This window comes from Colletotrichum karsti, assembly GCF_011947395.1.
Source record: "Colletotrichum karsti strain CkLH20 chromosome Unknown Scaffold6, whole genome shotgun sequence".
NCBI classification, from domain to species: Eukaryota; Fungi; Ascomycota; class Sordariomycetes; order Glomerellales; family Glomerellaceae; genus Colletotrichum; species Colletotrichum karsti.
In genome coordinates, this window is record NW_024065906.1 from 397,425 (window position 1) to 418,148 (window position 20,724).

The 20,724-nt window shown below is 55.0% G+C and overlaps 2 protein-coding genes across 2 annotated transcripts; one reads left to right on the forward strand and one right to left on the reverse strand.

The window, feature by feature from the left end:
* Positions 1-3,982: 3,982 nt before the first annotated feature.
* On the forward strand, positions 3,983-7,677 carry CkaCkLH20_02574 (cellular morphogenesis protein; the record flags this gene model as incomplete). Its single annotated transcript, XM_038885293.1, has 2 exons — positions 3,983-7,391; positions 7,445-7,677. 2 exons carry the CDS (start codon positions 3,983-3,985, stop codon positions 7,675-7,677), a joined length of 3,642 nt encoding a protein of 1,213 aa, XP_038749224.1.
* Positions 7,678-18,991: 11,314 nt separating this feature from the next.
* CkaCkLH20_02575 (C2H2 finger domain-containing protein) lies at positions 18,992-20,198 on the reverse strand (the record flags this gene model as incomplete). Its single annotated transcript, XM_038885294.1, has 2 exons — positions 18,992-19,119; positions 19,172-20,198. The coding sequence occupies 2 exons, from the start codon at positions 20,196-20,198 to the stop codon at positions 18,992-18,994; spliced, it is 1,155 nt and encodes a 384-aa protein (XP_038749225.1).
* Positions 20,199-20,724: the final 526 nt, after the last annotated feature.

The window sequence follows — 20,724 nt, forward strand, 5'->3', positions numbered from 1 at the left end:
CCCCCCCCCCCCCCCCCCCCCCCCCCCCCCCCCCCCCCCCCCCCCCCCCCCCCCCCCCCCTCCAGATACTTCTACACTGAAGTACCTCCTCCAGAGACTCGTTCTCACGCACGCATTGCATTCTGTGGACGACCGAAACGCCGGTGCCCATGTGAGTTGCTCTGAATCAAGAGTGAGCTGAGCGAGTGCGGGCAGGCACGAGTCAAGATGAAATGGGCCATCCGATGTTACCGGCATGTCACCCACGTTGGAAAAAAAACCATGGACAAGTTTTGGATGAAGGAAGGGCAGCCAGCGGCTAGCCCGCGTGGAATGAATGGAGTGCATAAGGAAGGGTTCATCGCTCGTCCCGAGTCTCGTCATCGCGTTACCCGGGTTCTAGGCACGAATTTGGGTTGTTTCGTTTGTGTGGCGAGCTGCGGTGCATTATTATCCAATACAATGGAAATGCTATGCCGTCAGTGAGTTGGATACCGGGCATCCTTAAGTGGCAGTGGGAGGAGGATCCGTTAAGTGGCCCGGAGGGATACGCGGGAGGATTTTGCCTTGAATGACAGCGCCGATCTGAATGTTGACTTGTATGACAGTCCATTCTGAGATGAATGTCAGTTTGGCTCATTCTTCTTTTTGTCTGACGTCGACATGAAAGCAATCAGTGTAATCGAAGTCGACGAGTGATTGCTGTTTGACCAGGTCACAATGGCAAGAGGCTGATTCTTCCTTACTCGGCCAACGCGGTCCGCAGGCGAAGGCCTCCATCCGTGATGTGGGGTTTCTCCAATATCCACGGTCTCGACTTTTGCAAGGTCGCCGAGCGAACCATTTCGCCCTGCTCGAGTCGCGTCACGCTCACGTTCTCACGTATCCGTATCCAGCAACCTTATCTTCTTCTATTCATGTTGCGGAATTGACCAACACGAGAGCCACCTTGGACTGTGATTTTTTGGTCTCTCATTCGTATCTGCGCAGCAATCCGTTACCCAGACACTGAATCTGACCCGAGTAGTGCGGTACTGCATCACGAATAAGTCGCAGTGCACTGCAAACGACGGTGGAGGCCGGGATATCCCCCCGCCAAAAATGGCAGTGAGACCAGATGGGTTTGAAGATGGGGCGCCGCGAGCCCCTCATCACCTCGGACGACAGAGCGAACTGGATCACGCAGGAGGCTTGATCCATGCCGGCTCTGATGGGTGATTCAAGCACGGCATCGAGGCTGCGCGGGATACAGACGAGCATCACCACCGGATCATCATACTGCTGCGAGTGTCGTCGCTCCCAAAATGGGCGGCCCCTTAAACCGTTCACATGGTGTTCCATGCAAGGTGCACATCTTTCCGGGCACCATGTGCAACTTAATGCAAGGGACGACGGGCGATGGCGGTGATGGGTTAGACCTTGGGACGGTTACGTCGAGATGATTGGGCCAATGAATCTCACACAGCAGGTCTTGTACCTGGCGCTATTTCGAATTTGGTGAGATGAAGGATATGGACCAGTCAGCGCGCGACGTTCCCCTGGGCGAACAGTTGCAGCGAAATGGGGACCTGACATCTGCTCGTCCAGTCACGGCGTCCCGTCTCCTGAACGCCCTTCACCATTTTCCATTCCATCAAAGCCGCGTCCCCACCACCCGTCGTTCAGTGTCCATCACCGGTGCATTAGCAGCGAGCTTGATGCAGGACGAACGTGCACTAAAATACGACGGGACTGGCCTGGACCACGCCGTCGTCAATCAGCCCCCATATTGAGAAGAGGGAGGCTGGAAGGAGAGAACGCTTGCCAACGTCCGCAAATCTCCTGTCTTTAAACGTTCAATGCACGCTTTGCATCTGTTTCCCCGTATGAATAGAGCCGTGATCTACATGTTGTAATACCCGGACATTGGCGGGAGGAGGAAACGGCTTGCTCTTCAGTAAACATTTCATTTTGTTCAATCCAGCTTCTCGTCACTCTTTCACAATCTCCAAAGTATTTCGGATACGCGACGGCCAGCCCCCCGGCACTCTCAAAATCACCCCTGCCGGTTGCACCGCTTGAGGTGGAAGGAAGGTGAAAGTGGTTCCCTAGTGCCGCCGTGCCCAGAATCAGAGACGGGGGTCCGGAGCCAGATACGCAGAGTGAGTGCAGACTGTGACTGAGGGACTTTCTCCTTCTCGTCTGCTCCTCTTTCTCTTCCCTCGAAGACGACGACGCCGACGCCGACGACGACGTACATCTCGACCCCATTCCCCGAGGTTCCCTCCGCGGAACGTCTCTGTCGCTCATTCCAATCGTTAAAGCCACGGGTAGGTCAAATTGCTGGCTCGGCTTACTGACCCCCTGACCGGGCCGTAATCATCGGCGATCAGGACTCAGGACATTCGTCGTCTGACATCTTCCCATTGTAGTCGCCCGCTTGGCCATCGTGGTTCGCTTTCCCTTTTATTCGATTCCATTAAACGCACTATTCAACCTTTTCGTCATCCCGTCGATCTTCAACGCTCGGCCAATCTCTCGAATTTCGCGACGACCAGTACCCGTACCGCAAAAAAGCAAAACACCGATCGGCCACCCGCAGCACGCACACCGTACGACACTGAACCCTCGTTTGATCCAACGTAGAGAGAAGGGAAAGATCCGGTTAGAATCAGCCTCAAACGACGACTAGCTCTCTGGGCAAGGGGAAAAGCCAACGCCTGCGATTCCAAAATCCGAGATTGTGGACAGCGCTGGTCGTCCATCTCAGCAGCATTCATTGGCTGGCATCAACTAGAGGTATTACTCTTGCGGACCCCTAGGTTCTTGTGGCGTCGCTGGCTCCCAGAGATCGCCGCCTTCCTCCTCCTGATTCCCTACCAAACTTGCACAGACACGTCGTGTCACGGCAGACGGCAGCACGACACCAAGACACCGCGACGGCACACGACAGTCGCGGCGTGGTAATCCAAGCCAACGGGGTAGTACATTCATTTCGAGGCCCAGGATTAAGCTCTCTGCTCCCTACTCCCTTACCTACCTCGACCTTCACGGATACACAGTTCCCACACGCGAACTCTTACTCTCCGGGATCCAGACCGAGACATCGGACTCAGACCCTCACTCACACTCATTACTACCGCCAGTCACTCTTTATTTTTTCTAACTCTTTCACCCTATTCGATACTTTCTTATTTCCCAACCGCAGCCAAGAGAAAACCGATTCAAACGGTCTCTCTTCAAGTTCAGGCTCAAGCTTAATTTCCGTCTTGGAGGTTTGCTGTCATTGGCTTATCCCCCAACCCGGCTTGCCTTAAGCGACTGCCAGCATCCGAGCACCTCCGCCAAAAAAATCGTCAGTGCTTTTTTGATAGGAGGTAGGTGCAACCCAACATCACCACCAATTTCCCTAGCGCAACGCAGGTGGGCCGCACCTTCCATTCCAGCTCCATCTCGTCCAGCGCTCAGCCTCTCTTCTCTCCACCAACAAACAACAAACACCGCGCAGACGAGGAGTCAAGGGGAAAAGGAGCGCTCGTCACCACCTCGTCGCTCGCCGTCGCCGTCCTTGAATGGCTGCAATCCAGTTCTAACAGCATTTTTGTACGACAGAACCAGGTGACAGAGCATTCTCTTTTTTTTCCCGACTTCCCAGCATCCAACACCTTACGCTCGTTTATCCCCATTATTCGTCAATTTCCTCTCTCGCCTTTCCGACTCGACCATCTTCCGTTTAATTTCGCTCCCCGATTTTTTTCGACGCGTATCGTCCTCGAACCGACCGACCGACCGAATCGAAAGAATCTGTCTTGCGATGGCCAGCGCCCGAAACTAGACTTCATCTGCAAATGCGACGCGAAAACCGGTCTAATTCTACACCAACCAAAATTCTCGACCCGAAATCTTCGATATCGAAAAATCGCACCTGCCGATTTCCTTACTCGTCGAAAACATAGCAGCAATAGCGATGCGTTTGCATATCGACAGGCGCCCGTCGGCGCGCCGTCGCCATCGCTCAACCCTCATGGCGATGGCAGCTCTAGCTCCATCTTTGACGAATGCAATCCAATTCACCCCAGTCCCCGAGGCCAATCTCGAACTTTCCCAGCTAGGCAGGATAGGCGTGGCCGGCGACTTCAGCGGCATCTCCCTCTACCAGTTCGAGGAGCAAAATGAGAAACCTTACAACACGAATGGCAGCGAGTCATTGCTTGCCCAGCTGCCTAATGGCGCTTTTGCATCAATTATTTCGACTGATGCTTCGATTCACGACATGTGCACATTCACGCTCGCCAATGGAGAGATGCAAGGAGTGGTAATTGGTGGTAATTTCACGAGCTTGAATGGCACCCAGTCACAAGGCGTCGCCATGTTCAACCCCAACACCACAGAAATCACCCCTCTGGCTGGTCTTTCAGGTCAGGTTAACGCCCTTCTGTGCGACCAAGAAACCAACACCGTCTATGTTGGAGGCAACTTTCGCGCTGCCAACTCAACTAACGCTATTGCCTGGGTCGGCACTGATGGATGGACTAACCTCCCCTTTGCTGGGTTCAACGGCCCTGTGTCCTCCATCACAAAGGCTTCCAACGGCCATGTTGTGTTTGGTGGCAGCTTCACTGGCCTGGGAAACACCAGCACACCTAGCACTCCTGATGGCCAGGTAATCAACCTTTCCAGCGCCAACATCACTTCTGCCTCTAGCTCCTCCACCAGCGGATTCAGCGATCCTCGCAACATTATCTGCAAGACGAGCGGCGCCGATGGCTCTGGCAACACTTGGCTGCTCAACGACAACTCGGCGGGTTTCTGGCAAGCCACCTTCGGCTTCGGTTTCCAGCCCACCAAGCTCAGACTCTGGAACACCCACCAGGATGGCCGCGGCACCAAGACCTTCCGCTTCACTGCCTTCCCTCTCGGAGGCATCCTGAACATGACCTACCTGGATCCTGCGACTGGTCGGAATGCGTCTTGCACGAGCGAGTGTCCTCTCAGCGACAACAAGACCGTTACATTCCAGGACTTTCACTTTGTCAACGTGGTGGGCATGAACTCTTTCAGAATTGACATCTCTGCCTTCTACGGCTCTGGCGGTGGTCTGAACGGCATTCAGCTCTTCGAAGATGACATCAACTCATATGCCATCAACGACTTCAACGCCCCAGCCTGTGCTGACAGCGACACCAAGTCCTCTGCTACTACTACCGGACCGTGGTCCGTTACGCCGTCTCAACAGAGCAGCTCTCAGTACTTGACTGCCAAGCTCTCCGGCACCATCTCAGCCAGCTCTGCCTCTGTCACCTTCCTTCCGGATCTGAAAGAGTCAGGCAACTACTCCGTCAACCTGTACACTCCTGGCTGCATCGGAGATGGAACTTGCTTGACCCGAGGCCAAGTTAACGTCACTGGCATCATGTCTAGTGGCAACAGCAACAAGTTCACGACATCCCTCTACCAGACTAACAACTTCGACAAGTATGACCAAATCTACTTTGGATACATCGAGGCCAGCTCGGCAGATGGCTTCCGACCCAGCGTCACCTTGACTCCCTTGGCTGGCCAGTCCCTGGAAGAGATGACCATCGTTGCGCAGAGAGTCGGCTTCACTTTGATCAACTCTACTGGAGGATTGAATGGATTGTTCGACTTCGATCCCAAATCCGCCACGGTCAACACTGACTTCAAGAGCTCCAAGATCAATCAGCTTGGCTCTTCATTCGCTTCGGGATCTGCGGTCACGAGCTTGGCAACCACTGGTGACTTGGTCATTGTCGGTGGTAACTTCACCTCCAAGGACGCTCGCAATGTCATTGGTATCAACACTGCCAGCGAGGCGACCATGGCACTTGACGGTGGCCTCAACGGCGAGGTCATGTCCATGAAGCTGAACGGCACCCAACTTTTCGTCGGCGGACAATTCTCCAACACTCTGGACAACGCAGTCTCTGGTTTGAACAACGTGGGCGTTTACGACACTTCAGCCAACACCTGGACTGCTCTTGGTGCCGGCGTCAACGGCAAGGTCTATCACGTCGTCCCGATGCTTGTCAACGTTACCAGCGAGGATGAGCCTGAACCAGTCGTCACTTTCACCGGTGACTTCACTGAGATCAATGCCTTCGGAGACAACAAGGTTATTCAGGTTTCCGGCTTCGCTGTTTGGGTGCCCTCTCAGAAGAACTGGCTGCAGAACCTCAGTGGACCTGTGCCGGCCTTCAGCGGCATTCTCACGACGGGTATCCTCGACCTTCCCGGCGGAGGGTCTATCTACGCAGGATCAATGACTTCTGCCACCATTGCCGCTAATGGTGCAGTGTCGCTGTCAGAGAAGTTCGGTCAGTTCCCTATCAAGATCCAGTCGCCCTCAACCAGCACCAGCTCTGTGAGCAAGCGCGACTCTGTCTCCAGTGGCAACATTACTGGCGTCGTTACTGGTACCTTCTACAATGAGAACGGACGTAACATCACCATTCTCGGAGGCCACTTCACTGCCGAGGGCGCCAACGGTTCCACCGTCAACAACCTGGTGCTCATCGACGGATCCAACTCGAACACCATTAGCGGCCTTGGCTCTCAGATCCAGGACAACTCGACTTTCATCGCCCTTGCCGTCACTGGCGACATGCTCTTCGCCGGTGGAAACGTGCGCGGTCGTGTCAACGATGTGGACGTGCGAGGTATCATCTCCGTCAACCTGCAGACCGCTTCCTTCAACAGCACTCAGCCCCCTGGAATCAGTGGAGGCAACGCGACTGTGACCGATATCAAGGTCCGCCCTGATGCTGGCGACGTCTATGTTGCCGGCCCATTCGAATCAGCCGGTGCCCTTCCCTGCCCGGGTGTCTGCTATTACGACACCTCCCTGGCGGCATGGAATCGTCCTGGTGTCAACCTTGAGGGCACTGGCCACGCACTTATCTGGACCAGCAACTCACAGCTTGTTGCGGGTGGTAACTTCACTCTCAACGGCACATCTCCCACGATGCTCGCCATGTACAGCCCCGACCGCCAAGCATGGTCTGCCTACCCTGGAGAGGATGTCATTCCCGGTCCCGTGGAGGCCTTGACGGCTGGATCGAGCGACCGCAGTCAACTTTGGGTTTCCGGAACCGCGTCCAACGGCTCCATCTACCTGATGAAGTACGATGGCTCTACGTGGCACTCTGCCGGAGTGACTCTCCTTCCCGGCACTGTCGTCAACAGTCTGCAAGTCTTCTCCCTCACTGAGAACCACGACAGCACCGACATTCTCGCGTCCAACCAAGTGTTGATGATCACAGGATCCATCGGCGTTCCAGGCTATGGCAAGGCGTCGGCCGCCACTTTCAACGGCACAGTCTTCAAGCCGTTTGCTCTCACCATTCACGACGGAAACACCGCAGGATCGATTGCAAGGATCTTCACCGAGAACGAGGACTTCTTCACAGACAAATGTAAGTTACTAATCCTCCGATGAGACCACGAACCATCACTAACTCTTGAATAGCCGGCCACTTGGCACTCGGGTTTGTCGTCCTCATCGGTCTCGGTATCTCCCTTGCTCTCATCTTCATCATGGTCATTGCCGGCATGGCCCTCGATCGTCTGCGTAAGAAGCGCGAAGGATACACGCCTGCACCGACGTCGATGTACGATCGCGGCGGCGGCATGCGCAAGATTCCGCCGCACGAGCTTCTCGAGTCACTCGGTAAAGGCCGTCCTGGCGCGCCGCACGTATAGCAGATCAGAGGAACCTTCCGGTTTCGGTCTCACATCAGGGTTTTGCTTTCCGGCGTTTGGATTGGCATGGCGTGGGAAAAGGATATCATCGATTCGACATCTTTTACCGAGGGACGAAGACGGCATCGCCTTCACACCCTCAGCATGCGAAACACCTCTCTCTAGCGGGTGTCGTGGGACAGCCTCAACCGATCGGCTGGGTCCGTCCCATACACGATCTGTGGAGAGAGCCTTGTGGATCGCCTCGTTTTCTCGTTGCATTCGATTCTTCACGACCTGACGACCTTTGTTTAATGTCTACATGTTTATTATACCACCATGCGCGCCAAGCCGCTTTCTTTTCTCGGACACACTCAACAATGTTCCTCGCGGGACATGTACACTACAGCCGATGCAGCTCCTACCACTCGGGCTTGCATACGCGTACAAAAAACAATCACTCAGACGCGGCAATCGTCTTCAATTTCTTATTTCGTGTTCTTCTGGTATTTTGTGGTCTCACCATTGAGGCATGGGAGGAAAAAGGAGTTCCCGAGGGCGGAGGACGGAATGGGGTTCTCAAGAGAAGCTGCCTTCGGAGTGGGATAGAAAGGGAGTCGGAAGGAAAGTCTTGTTTTCTACAGGTCTCGGCTTGAGTAGTTCTTGTTCATACTCACAGCCCTATTTTTGAAGAGACCATAAGGTAGCATCAGCTTTTACGGCGACTAATCGTCTACGTAGCTTAATATCCGGAATCCAAGGAAGGGAAGAAAAGTTAACCTGTAAACAAGATACTCTCACGACATGCCTATCCCTCGTGCACACCACCACCACCCCAATCTGCCATCCATGATCGTCGTCTTCTTCAACTGTGTGTGTCTGTCTCGTCCGCGTACAACGTTGAGAATCGTCGTCATCAGCTATCCTCCTCCGTTGCCGTTTGCGTCCGGGTGTGTGTATGTGTATGTGGTCTTCGGTTGCAAGATTCAGCCCACCATTTTCACCATCTCACACCCCTCCTACTCAGTACGTGTGTTCCCCTCGCGACACCCCTAGCTGCTAGCCTCCTTGCTCTCTTTTGATACGTCGTATATCTTGATTACTAGACAACACACGCATCGTTTGCGGCAGACGTATAGTCCCAACGGGGCGGGCACGGGATGGATTTGTCAAGAAGGGACTAACTTTGCGCAAACGGAAAGAGTCAACGACGTTGAGATCTGGGGACGGGCGATGGGGATCGTGAGCTAGTGTTCTAGTCAACATCAGGTTTGCTCGAAAGCAGCCAGAAAGACGTTTATTGTGTGTTGCTGGTCTTGGTGATGTTTCCCTCACGCGACGTCTCGGCCATTCGCAACGTCGGTGTCTTTGTAGATCCTCACGGTTTGGGTTCCGGAACGGGAACGTGATGCGTCCCTCGCTACCAGCTTCAAGGTAAAGTTCTTGTTCATGGGGAGGAGAGGGTTTGAAGATGGACGTCACGAGGCGGGCGGGATGTCATTGGGGTTTAAGATCTCATCGCGAGGCGTTGAGATGCTAGATGGAGGCGCCTCGCGGGCGAGACAATGCTAGCTGCATAGGGGTGAAGCCCGCGAAGATGGTGGGCATGCGCTGCTTCGCGGGCGTTTTTCGTTCCTGAGATTCGAGCCGGAGCTTCCGCGTATGCAGCATCGCGAGACTCGGTGACACGAGAGCTTGGTACGAGGCGAGCTCTTCTTGGCTGCGCGTTCCCTTCAGGACTGACTGACTGGCACCGCGAGGCTGTTCCTTTACAGACACAGGGCGTACGTGGTGAGCCCACGCGCACAACGATAGCTGTGTGAAAGTTTACAAGGGCCCCGATCAGAACAGTCGCAGCAGCCAAGAGCCGGACCTGCTGGAGCCACTGACGGCCACGATGCGATGCGATGCTCGGACTGCTCGTGAGGAGTGAAGCCCCTCATCGCCCTGAGAATCTTCGGCAATTCCACAGTCCGAGGGGTTCGTGGCCCCTCGGTTGAAATGGAATTGCACCGCAAACCGTCATCCACTCATTAGAAACAAGGCATCTTGGCCTCGTCTTACCCCGGCCACAGGGTCTTGTTCATCTGGGTGGTGTATCAGATCTTTCGCGGGCCGACATGTGACGTTTGTTTACAGGCCTTCCCGATTTGGGCGTCGTCCGTTCGTCGAGGCTATATTGCTCTCATCTCGGCCAGGGTCCCGGAGCCCCTCCGCAGCCCCGACTGGGTCCGGAACAGGCTGCTTCAAGTTGAGGCGATGCATTCCCGTGTAACTGGGCTCGTCGGGCTCGAACTGGTGATGATAATGGCTGCCTTGGCTGTTGACCCCTCGCGTGGCAAATAATTGACCTGGTGGACAAGGCCATCAGCCATTCGAAAAATGTCGCAGCCGGGGCGAGCAAGCCGGGAGGGTCGTCTAAGCCCGAGGTGAACATAGCGTGTGTGGGCGATGGGGAAGTCACTCTCTGACAGGCGGGTAGGGAACGGGACCGCGGGTACAGAAGCAGAGGGGAAAGGACCTTGATGGCCTGTCCCCGTCCGTTTGCGCAACGCCGGTTACGGCCCCGTTGTCTGATTTGAGCGGTGAAGAGGCCGGCGCCGCGGGGACTTACAAGGACCGGGGGCGGCAGGGCAGGTTGTTCGCTCTGGCACACACGATAGGGCTCGGCGATTGGGCATGTGTGGTGTGTCCGTGTGATTTGAATAGCTGCCTGCCAGCCCCCGACCACCCATCACTTAGAATGGAAAAGGTCCGGCAGTTTTGTGGTGGCGAGTGAGGGGTAGAATGGCCTTGAAAGTTGAAGGGTTCTTGTAGCGAGTGCACATGTCGTCTTTGGTGCCGCAAAGACGCAGATGCGGGTGCAACAGCTGCAAGGCAGACCGGGTGGTGCAGCATTCCGCATTGTGTACCACGGCATACGGTACATGCTAGGGATGGAGTGCGCAGCGTTGCGTCGCCAACCGGAACCAGGGACGAAGGTGTGCTGGACCGGAGTGAGGATGAGGCTTGCTCTCAGGGGCCAGGATTTCTTTGCGGTTGCCTGTTAACCCTGTGATGCTGGGATGCCGTGTTATCTGATGAGAATTTGGTGGTGGTGGTGGTGGTGGTGGTGGAGGCAAATACCTGCCCTAGGTAGCTGCCAGCAAGGGAACCGTGACGCCGAACGCGACGGCTCCGACTGGGGCCACAGCTGGCAGCGGAAGCCGTAGCGGTAGCGGTAGCGGTAGCGGCAGGCACAGGGCAACAAACCACTGACCAGCGCCCAAGTCATGTCAAGGTCGGGATACCTAGCAGTGTCGTCTGCGTATCGGTTTACCACCCGCACCGGGGCACGGAGCGTTTGACTCGGGGGTTGCAAGAGAATGGAGAAGGTAGGTACTATGGTAGACAACCGGCGAGATTTTGGCGGACGCAGATTGGACAATGGGAAGGCCACAGAATGGAATCTGTTTGGTTGATTTGAAGCGCAGAAGCGATGCAGAAAGGGCGTGTCCGCAGCGAGGCATCGACGTCTTTGAGCATCTATCAAAACGTAAAGCAAAGTACGTATGAAGGGGTAAGCGTGAGGCGTGAGATGGTAAACCTGTCGACTGTATCATAGTAAGATATTGAGATACGCTGCGAGAGGGTGCGATGAAGAACATGGCAGTGCAGGCCGGCTGGCGTCAGTTCCGTGTGTATGGGCTGTCCAGCGCCTCGCGATGATGGTATTTTCCGGCGGGCGAACATGGACATCTAGCAGAATGCCATGTTTTGGTTTGGTTTGGTCGGTCGGAGGGTGTGTGTCCTTCTCAGTTCGTCCTCCGGCGGGAGACGGGCGCAGGAGACTGAAGCCGAAAGAGCATATGAGATATGCGCTAGTATCGGTAGGGACAGGTAGGAAAAGATTGCACGCCCTTGGTGTAAGGCCAGGTACAGGCACAGTCTGAGGTGGTGTAGGGCGGGCAACTTTTGCCGTTAAAGGTGAAGGCCAGGAACAAAAGTTATTCGTACATGCCTCACCCCTATTCCGCAAGGTATTTCCCGCAACTCAAATGTCCCTCTGTGCCTCTGGTCCGTGGTTTTCATCCCAAGAGACGTGGCGACGAAGACGCAGATGTCAGAAGAGGCATGGAGATCCCCGTGTTCTGATAAGGGGAAGATGCCGGGTGGTTTGGAGGTTTGGCAAAGCAGACGCCATGAGTTGGGCGGGCCTGCGGCAGATCTGGTGTTTCGAGAAAGATGGAGGGCGAAAAAGAGTGGAGTCGAGATGCGAAAAATAGAAACCGAAAAAATATGTCTATTCTTCTCTCCCTTCCACTTGCAGTTTGATGAGATGAAATGCGTGCGCAGGGAACATGAAACTTCGGTAAAGGGGGAAGGATGTCTGCGCCGTAAATTCACATCTGTCCCGTCGCCTGCGGTTTTTCAGTGGACCACAGGTGATAGCGGCAGCGTGAGGCCGGGCTTCCAGAGGGGTGTATCTCGACTGCGTAGGTCTCCTGCGCCGGGCTTCAGAGAGAGAATATGCCATCAGATTGAGGATGCATCAAGTAAGTACCTACCTACATCAGTATGATACCTCGATGCAACTACGCAGCATCGTGTGTGCTTAACCAGATCTGGCTGTTGCATTCCCGTTCAGCCATAGCTCAGGGGATGTAGATAGAAAATGGACAGATGGCGTGTCTGTAACTGGCAAGTACCGCAGAGAAGTAGCGGGTACGAAGTCCGTCTGACCAATCATCGGGCCAGAGAATGCTGCGTAGATGGCAGGTGCGGCACGGTCGACGGTCGACCACTCAGATGCACCGGGCCCCAAGGTGGCCGTGGTACAATGACGTTTGCGGTTGCCGAAACTACTGGGAATATCGCTGAGCCCTTATCCCCGCTTTCTCCACACCTGCAGCCACCGACGTCACCGACCGCTGGGATCTTAATTCTAACGACGAACCACGACCCGACACCCTCCACATCATCATCCTTACTTCTAAAGTCCAATGTGTTGCAAAGTACAGTTTATTAGTCTGCCCGCGCTCAATACCAACCGGACGTGGCTGCCGATTGGGGAGAAGCCCGTTGCGTTGTTTATTCAAGAGTGCTTTCGTACCTTGTATTGGACTTCGTATCAAATTCTCTTCTCTTTTTCTGCCCATCATCTCACGGTAACCCGGGAGATTGAAATTGGCGGTGTGTCAGGAAAGTGAGAGTGACGATGACTTGCATCCGAAACGGAGCAGTTGGTGATGTCTTCCTGCATCACCGAGATCACCATGGGTTCTCTTATCTTGTGCGTTAGCAGCACCAAGTTGGGAAACCTCAATCCTTCCAAGGGTAGCAAGGCCGGAAGGAACTCTCGCCTACCCTCCCTACCTACCTACCTGCCTGCCTGCCTGCCTTGCAGATACGTGATTGAATTGAGGGGTCGTGGTTACCGCAGTAGAACATGCCACCTCCATCTCTTCCATCTCTCTCCAACCACCAACCACCAACCCCGTCCAGGTCTTCAACTCCGGCTTCAATTCCAACCCCCAAATTCCCTACGCACCCCTCCTCTCCGAGACCCTTCACAGCACACATCTTTTCTGCGTGGCAAAAACAACAACAAGTACCTACCAGAGGCCGAGCAACACGTCTATACCGCAATGGCATCACACCAGGTCTCAATCGTGCAGACTTGGTCGCCTCAAACTGGATTGCCTCAGCACCAAACCGCATCTACCTTTCTCCGTCTGAAAAGTCCGGGGTGGGCGTTCGCTTGCACCGCCTGCACCTAAGGAACCGCAAAAAGACCCTGAAGATCCCATCTCTGAGGCGTCGTCCATGCCCCAATCCAACGCTGGGGCTGCGTGCAGCTAGCCGTACTAGCGCCGCCGCTCGTTGGCTGCTCGCAATCCTCCGTGACATTCCCCGGCCGCCAAATCGTCCGTTACGGGCGCCGCTGCGGTGCGGTGCGATACCGTACCGCTGCAGTCAAGGAATTATTACATTCACACACACTCACCACACACATCACCTGCCACGCCTCATCGCATCGCCATGATTTGGTTTACGGAATCCCTTGCACTAAATACCTTACGCTAAGGCCGGACCTGGCAATTCGACACCTGCCCACCCACACCACCAGCACTTCAATAGCCGCCTCCAATGAAGACGCACCCTTCGGCTCGCTGTGCACAGCATGATGGAAAAGCAAAGCCCGTCGTGCCCCAGCGATGACGTCGATGGCAGCAGGGGCGCTTACAAGCGTTCGCCCTGAGATACGGACCTGAGCAGCTGCACACATCACGATACTATTCAACAAAGCCATTGATTGCTCTACGCATGGCGGTACTTGCTCTTGCATAGGTTGATAGTTGTGCTGCATTGGCACGCCCGCTGACCCTGCCAAATGGCGGCGGTGCCTCCGCAACGGCGTCTACCATCGCGTCCATGAGACGTATGGAGGCGGTATCAGATACGGTCGCTAGCATTGGCGTCCCTCGCTTGCTAGCATGGCCTTCGTCTCCGGATTCGAGAAACGATGCCATCCAGATGACACGTTCGTACCATGACGGTATCACGGCTCGGCTGAAGGGACAGTAGGAATGCGGCTAGTGCACATCCTCCGTCGCCAACTGTGGAAAGTTCGCCTACCTCGCCGCCTCGCCGGTGTGTTTGTTGGCCGTGGTCCCGCGACCCGCGGCTGACCGGCCGCAACAGACGGACGTCGAGGTTGGGATGGCAGGGGCCATGTCGATGAAGCTCAAAGAAAGTTGCCGCCTTCGCTCAACTCTGTTCCATCGAATCGGGTGCGTCGCGAGCAGTGTTTGAAGCAACCCCTGGACCACCGCGGTACTCGCCACCATTCGAGTACGGATCCTCTACGTACATTTCGCTGGTTGCTGGCGATAGATGTAACCTCACCACGCTCTTCAAGGATCGCAATAGAGCAATAGGTGATTCCCGGTGGAGAAGCCACCATCATCTCGTTGACGACGAGGAAGGAGTCTTGGTTCTGGCAGACCGACCGTCCAAAACGAATCAAACGCCGACCGAATGAGGCCATTATGGGCGAATGTATGCGTCCTCCGGTACATGCGCCCCATAACGGCCAACCTCCCATCCATGACGGAAGCATCATCATTGCCTCAGGCATTCGCTCGTCCTCTCCCTCGTCCTCGTCCTTGTCTTGGTGTTTGGATAATCCAAGTCCACAGTTCAGACTTCAGCAGCGCTAGGGCCTGTATGCCGCAAAGTCGACCCGCCGAGGAGGCGTCGTCCAATCATTCACCTCCAATCCACCACCAAAGCTTGATCGAAGCTTGACTTCAATCTGCATCACGAAGCAGGAAATGATCAGAGGCCTCTTTCTACGGCTTCCCGTTGCCTCGACGCGTGCTACTGTGGAGAGCCCGGCATGCTGCTGAAACACGCGCATCCACTTTTTCCCTCATCTATGGTTACGCCAAAGTTGGATCCTGAAGCCTTTCCGTCCGTCCTGCTTGCCAGCTCAGGCCTCAGGGCTGGAACAGGGCAATCGGATGCTGCTGAGAGCTACGACGGCGGGACAGCGTCTCCAATATCGCTGCCTGCCGTGACACGGTTGGAAATCTGGTACATGGACCCGTATCGGTTCGAACGTTCGCAGTCGATGGTCCAACTCGCCAACGTGGACTTTTTACGGCATCAGCAAAAGGGCCGGTCACGTCTGGCTTCCAGATGTCCTCTGGCTCGCCTTGCTGAATGGCTGGATATGCCCCGTCTATCACGGTTCCAACATCGTCATCCCCAGTCCAATCCGTCTCCAGCTTATCCAATCCGGCGGACCCAATCTTCCTTGCTGCACCTTCACAGCATCCCAGTCCCCAGTTCTTAGTCCCAAGTTTCTAAATCTCCAATCGTCTCTCGAAATCTTCATCTCATGTCAAGAGGCAAGTTGCACGTCCTCCACTCACATTCAGTCCTCAGTCTTCTCCTCCAGATGCCCCCGCAGCTGTCAGTCTCCCCCGAACCCGCAATCTTCCCCTTCTCACTGGACGACGTTGCCGTCCCTTGACATTGCGCCTTAACGTCCCCCAAGCATCGTCCTCTACCTTAGCTCCAACGGACGGGCATACAACACGAATTAGTGCCAGCCATGCGGCAGAATGGCAGATTGGCTTTCTAGTGGTTCCTCGGCTCGTCTTCTACACCACCTGCCCACCACACTAAGTTGTTAGTGCATGTCTTTTCGTCTTAGACGCCATCGCCATTGCCCTCAGTGCATCACTACCGCCTTGGAGAGAACCCGGTCTAGTGCCATCTTGGACTAATCTTCTCTTTTCGCACTCCGTCGAGTTACGTACACGCGTATCCAGTCGCTGCTGCAACTAGCAGACCATCCTACGTAACTTTGGTCCTCCGTCCCCGTCTCCGTTAGCCTCTTTCCGTCGCCTGCCCCCGAGCCTGAGCCTCCGCCCCGAAACGCCTCCGTCATGGCAAGGAGACCTGGCGGCGAGTCAGGCCCCCCTTCACCATGTTCCGCCCTTCCGTTGTTGCCGCACTTCGATTCAGTTGCCGCAACGGCGCCTGGTCCCTAAAACCAAACCCGCCGCTAAGATGCCCGGGCCAGCTGACCTTGGACGTGGACATCGCGACGTCGTGCCTTGAGCCTCCACTTTCACTGGACTTTTTTCGCCTCCGCTCCAGCTTCCCCTCCTCCCCCCTTGTCCACGTCCAAACGAGAAGAACACCCGAACCACGCTTTTGCTTGAGCTGGGGAGAGAGGGGACGATCTTGACCGTCCGTGTGTTCAGGTATCTGGGTATCCGTACAGATGGGCACAGATGCGTGTGCCTAGCCTAGCATGTGTGCGTCCCCGCGTACCGAACGCAACGCGCTGATCTCTGACCACGCGGCAGCTCCTCCCATCTCTTCACAAGTTCACATGAACCGGTGACATATCACCACGCGCAGATTGACACACTGCACACACCACAACCGACCCGGCCCCCCTTCTTCCTCAAAAGAGATCGGCGCGGCGTCTTTCCCCTTTTTCTGAGCATGTCTCCGTCAATCTGAACCACTCGTTCATGGCGTTCCCAGCTTCCGTCAGAACGTCAGGAAAGGAGTTTAAACTTATCCCTCCCATTGGGTCAAACATGCGTTCTTTTTCACCCCTGGTTTTCAGCTGCACGCGGTACCAGCCGGTCAGGCCGGTAGGGGAACCGGGACAGGCTGGTGGTTCGTTACCAAACGAACACATCGCCGACCCTTCATCCTTCCAAACTTGCAGACATCTCACATCTCAGCCCAACGGTCAATCAACAGCAGCAACACATCATTGCCAAAAAAGACGACGACGCATGTCAAGTGGCGAGTCGGTGAGAGCCGAAACTCAAGTGCGAGCCCCTTTTCTTCGAGGCATCAATCAACATTTGCGGGGGAGATGCAAGAGCGCGCGTGCTCTCCCACTCTGCTGATCTGGATAACATCGCCAAAAGGCCATGCATGGCCGGGATGCATATTGTCGTTTTCCCCTCTCCCCATCTCGGTACAGTGACGGCAACGACAAACGGTTCCGCCCGCACACCACCAACCGACCAACCCCCATGCTTATGTGGTCATCAATCCCATCTATCTGATGCTCGAGTGAGCTGCAACTAATCGATCGAACCTAACCCTCCCATCTGTATCTAGCTGGGCGTGCATTAGCCAGGAAAGACAAAGAGCGGGTGGTCTGATCTTTCATTTTAATATATTTTTGGGCTGCTTGCTTGTGTCGATCTTTTTTAAACATCCAAGCAACCTAACCTGCTGTCGAAGGGGAGAGGAGAGGGATGGAGGGATGGAGAAACCCGACTAGCCTAACTGTCGACTAACCGACTGTAGCATAGGACCTTTCGTCATGGTGGAGGTGGAAAGACGCAGGCGCGCAGGTGTGCTTCCAAGGCTAACGTCGATTCCAAGGCTAAACGTCGACGCTAGTCTTGGGTTAAATCGTCAAGGCACGATGCAAAATGTTTGATGTGACGACTGTACCTCGGGGAGAACGTTTGTTTTGACGTGAAATCCTTATTTTGTTTTCGCACTACTATTATATTATACTGATGTCGCGAAAAAATGTACCGCTTTCGTTCCCAAATGTCCAGTATGGTTTGAATAACCCCCTACCAACCTCCCACCCGCCCACCAACCAACCACGTGCCCAATCGCACCCCTTCCCGTTCTCACATATCCCGTGAGTTATCCGTCCGTCTCCAGTAGTAGTAGTCGTAGCAGTAGCGAATGGTGCACACATGCCGACGAGAGAGTATAACAAGTGAAAAAATAAGAAGAAACGATGCAGCAGACTAACATGCTCGAGGGCATTTAGCTTGATGGGTATAATCATCGTGTGAAAGAGGCTAATAGTACAGGCTCGCCCCTTTTTCGGGCCCTATGCGCGCGTCTCTCTTTCAAGACGGCCGGGACGGGGTTCGAGGTTTTTGGTTTCGTCATCTCTAGTAAAAACAATCTGCACCCCTTGGTAAGCAACCAAATGCCCGGGTACGGATAAACATGGTGAGACGCGCAACATGATGGAAATATGAGACAACAAAAACGGGAAAAAAACAAGATGGGGAAAAGCAGCAGCCCAGGTAAATCCGTTCAACGCCGAGGGTGAGGGTATCGCCAGGTCCTCCGCGACCACTTGGAGATCTTCTTCCCCTTTGGAACATCTCTGACAGCCAAAAAGCACAAAAAAACGTGGTTGGCCCAGCCACCAACCTATCCCGTCCGAGGGAGGAGCGAATGTGTGTGTGTGTTGCGTGGTGTGGGGTTGAGCGATCGACAGTGAAGTGAATCCTCGCCCAATGCCCACTCGTCCTCCTCTTTCCCATTCTCCTCCCCTTTTTTCTTTCTCTTCGCGCCGTTGCAAAACGATGGGACGCCGATCCCGATGGTCGTCGGAGATTCGAAACAATAAACAAAATGATGGAAAATATTCCAACATATCAAAAGACACCCTTTATAACGTTGATCCGAAGTGACAACCCGCCCGCCAGTTCCTGTGCCGCCGCCCGACTTTTGTCTTTGTCTCCTTCGCTCGCAGATATATGGATATTAAAACGAGGGTAGAGAAGGTATCATGTAAGCCGAAATAATAGAACAATGCGAACCGTCTAAAAAATCCCAATTGTCGTGCCACTCAGTGAGGTGCAGGATGTTGTGAGTGGTGCCGAGAGTGGATATGGGATGATGATCATGACTCGAACCGGAAAAATTCGTGATCTCGTACTGGCCCTGCTCGCTGCGGACCGTCTCGACGCTTTGGGGGGTTTCGATGCAGGTTTCCTGCGTGTCGATGAGAGCGAGCAAAACTCTTCAGTTTTTGCACCGATGGTGCGGCTTAGTCGGAGTGGTGGTCCTCGGAGCCGGCTTCCGACCTGGCGTCGCCCTTGTGCACCTTCTTGTGCCTCCTGAGATTTGATACAACGGAGAAGTGGCGTCCGCATCCCTCAACCTCGCAAGCGAATGCTGTGATAGTGTTAGCTGGAGCTGTATCAGTGGTGTATGCATGATAACGTACGCTTCTCGCCAGTGTGGCTGTACATATGTGTCTGGAGGGACGAGGGCCTTGTGAATCGCTTGTCGCAGACCTTGCACTTGTGCTTCTTCTGCGTGCTGGAGGACACCTTGGAGCTGAACTGGCCCATCATGGACTGAGGAGCCGGGGGAACCTGAGGTGCCATGAGACCGTGAGGCCGGGGCAGCGTCCTGGAGGTGACAGACTCGATGTCTGAGCCGGCGGTGGAGTAGTCAGAGACGGAGTCGGCGCCGTAGTAGTTACCGAAACCAGAGGCAGAAGAGACGGAGGAGCTGGTAGAGTGAGTTGAGGGGAAGCCGTAAGAGTCGCCAGAGCCTCTGTCACTGCGGGCACCGTAGATGTTGCGCGGGGTCTCCTGGCTCATGGCGAGCATGCCGTGGCTTGCGTCGAGGGCGTCGGCGAAGCTCCTGCGCTCGTCGTGTTGTTGAAGTCCTCTGTTGCTAAAGTCAATCATTGAGTTGCGATGCGGCCGGGCCAGGACATTGGGGTCCGAAACGTCGACCAGGGAAGTTGAGGGTACTGACGAGTGAGAGAATCTCCTAGAGTGCTCGGGTTCCGGGGCGAGGGCGAAGGTAGAGCGCATGGGAGCCGGGGCGTATCCCATCGTCTCGTAGGGAGTGGGCGAGGCGGTATATGAGCCGTTGACGGGGGAAGCGGCCGTCGCGTAGTGGGCATCACCGTAGGCAGGCGCGGAAGTGGCAGCCATGCGGTTGATGGAGAGGAGATCTTGGGGAAGAGTGAGTAAGTCCGTCCTAGGCAGAGGGTCTGCCATGGGGAGACTACCTGCTGAGGCTGCCGTCACCGGGATCTGTCCGTAAGAACCCATAGATGAGGCATTGCTGCTGGTGCTAGTCCGAGCAGTGTGTGACCTGTCCAGACCCAAACCGGAGCTGAGACCGTGACCGTTGGCGACCGCGTACAAGCCGTTGGGTGCTTGAGGGGACGACGTGGCGTGGGCCCAGGGGTTTGAGAACTGGGGAGAGGCTGAGGAGGTTGCGTAGGAAGACATGTGGTCGAATGTGTTTAAGGGTCCGAATCGTTGTTGAGAGTCTAGTGTCATAGTCATGATCGATGGTTGTTGGATGTGTGTGTGATATGGGATGACGAAGGCGAGGTGAGAAGTCCGTCAACAAAGGTGAAGGTAGGTGTCGATGAGATAGCGTATTGCTGATCAGATGCGAGTGTCCGACTATTGTAAGAAAAGAGACAAGTCGTGACACGGATCAGATAGAACTGGATGATCCCGTGGGAGTTTGGAGGTTGAGGATGGGGGATCAGCGAGGTTTAAGTGTGTGCCTGTGGACTACCGACACACGAGTATTTGAACCAGTTGAGAGCTGAGACCAATCGTTTGGGCCGACCAAGCAAGAGTCGTATGAAGCTTGTTGCACAGTGGTCAGCGGGACATGGGAGGAGTGTGGAGACGCCTTCTCTGCAGACAGCTGTGACGACTCCGACTCAGAGTGATCGACAGCGCCAATATCCCGTGGGAAAGAGGCCGAGGCGGACAGGGTTGGGGGCGATTAGGTAGGGTA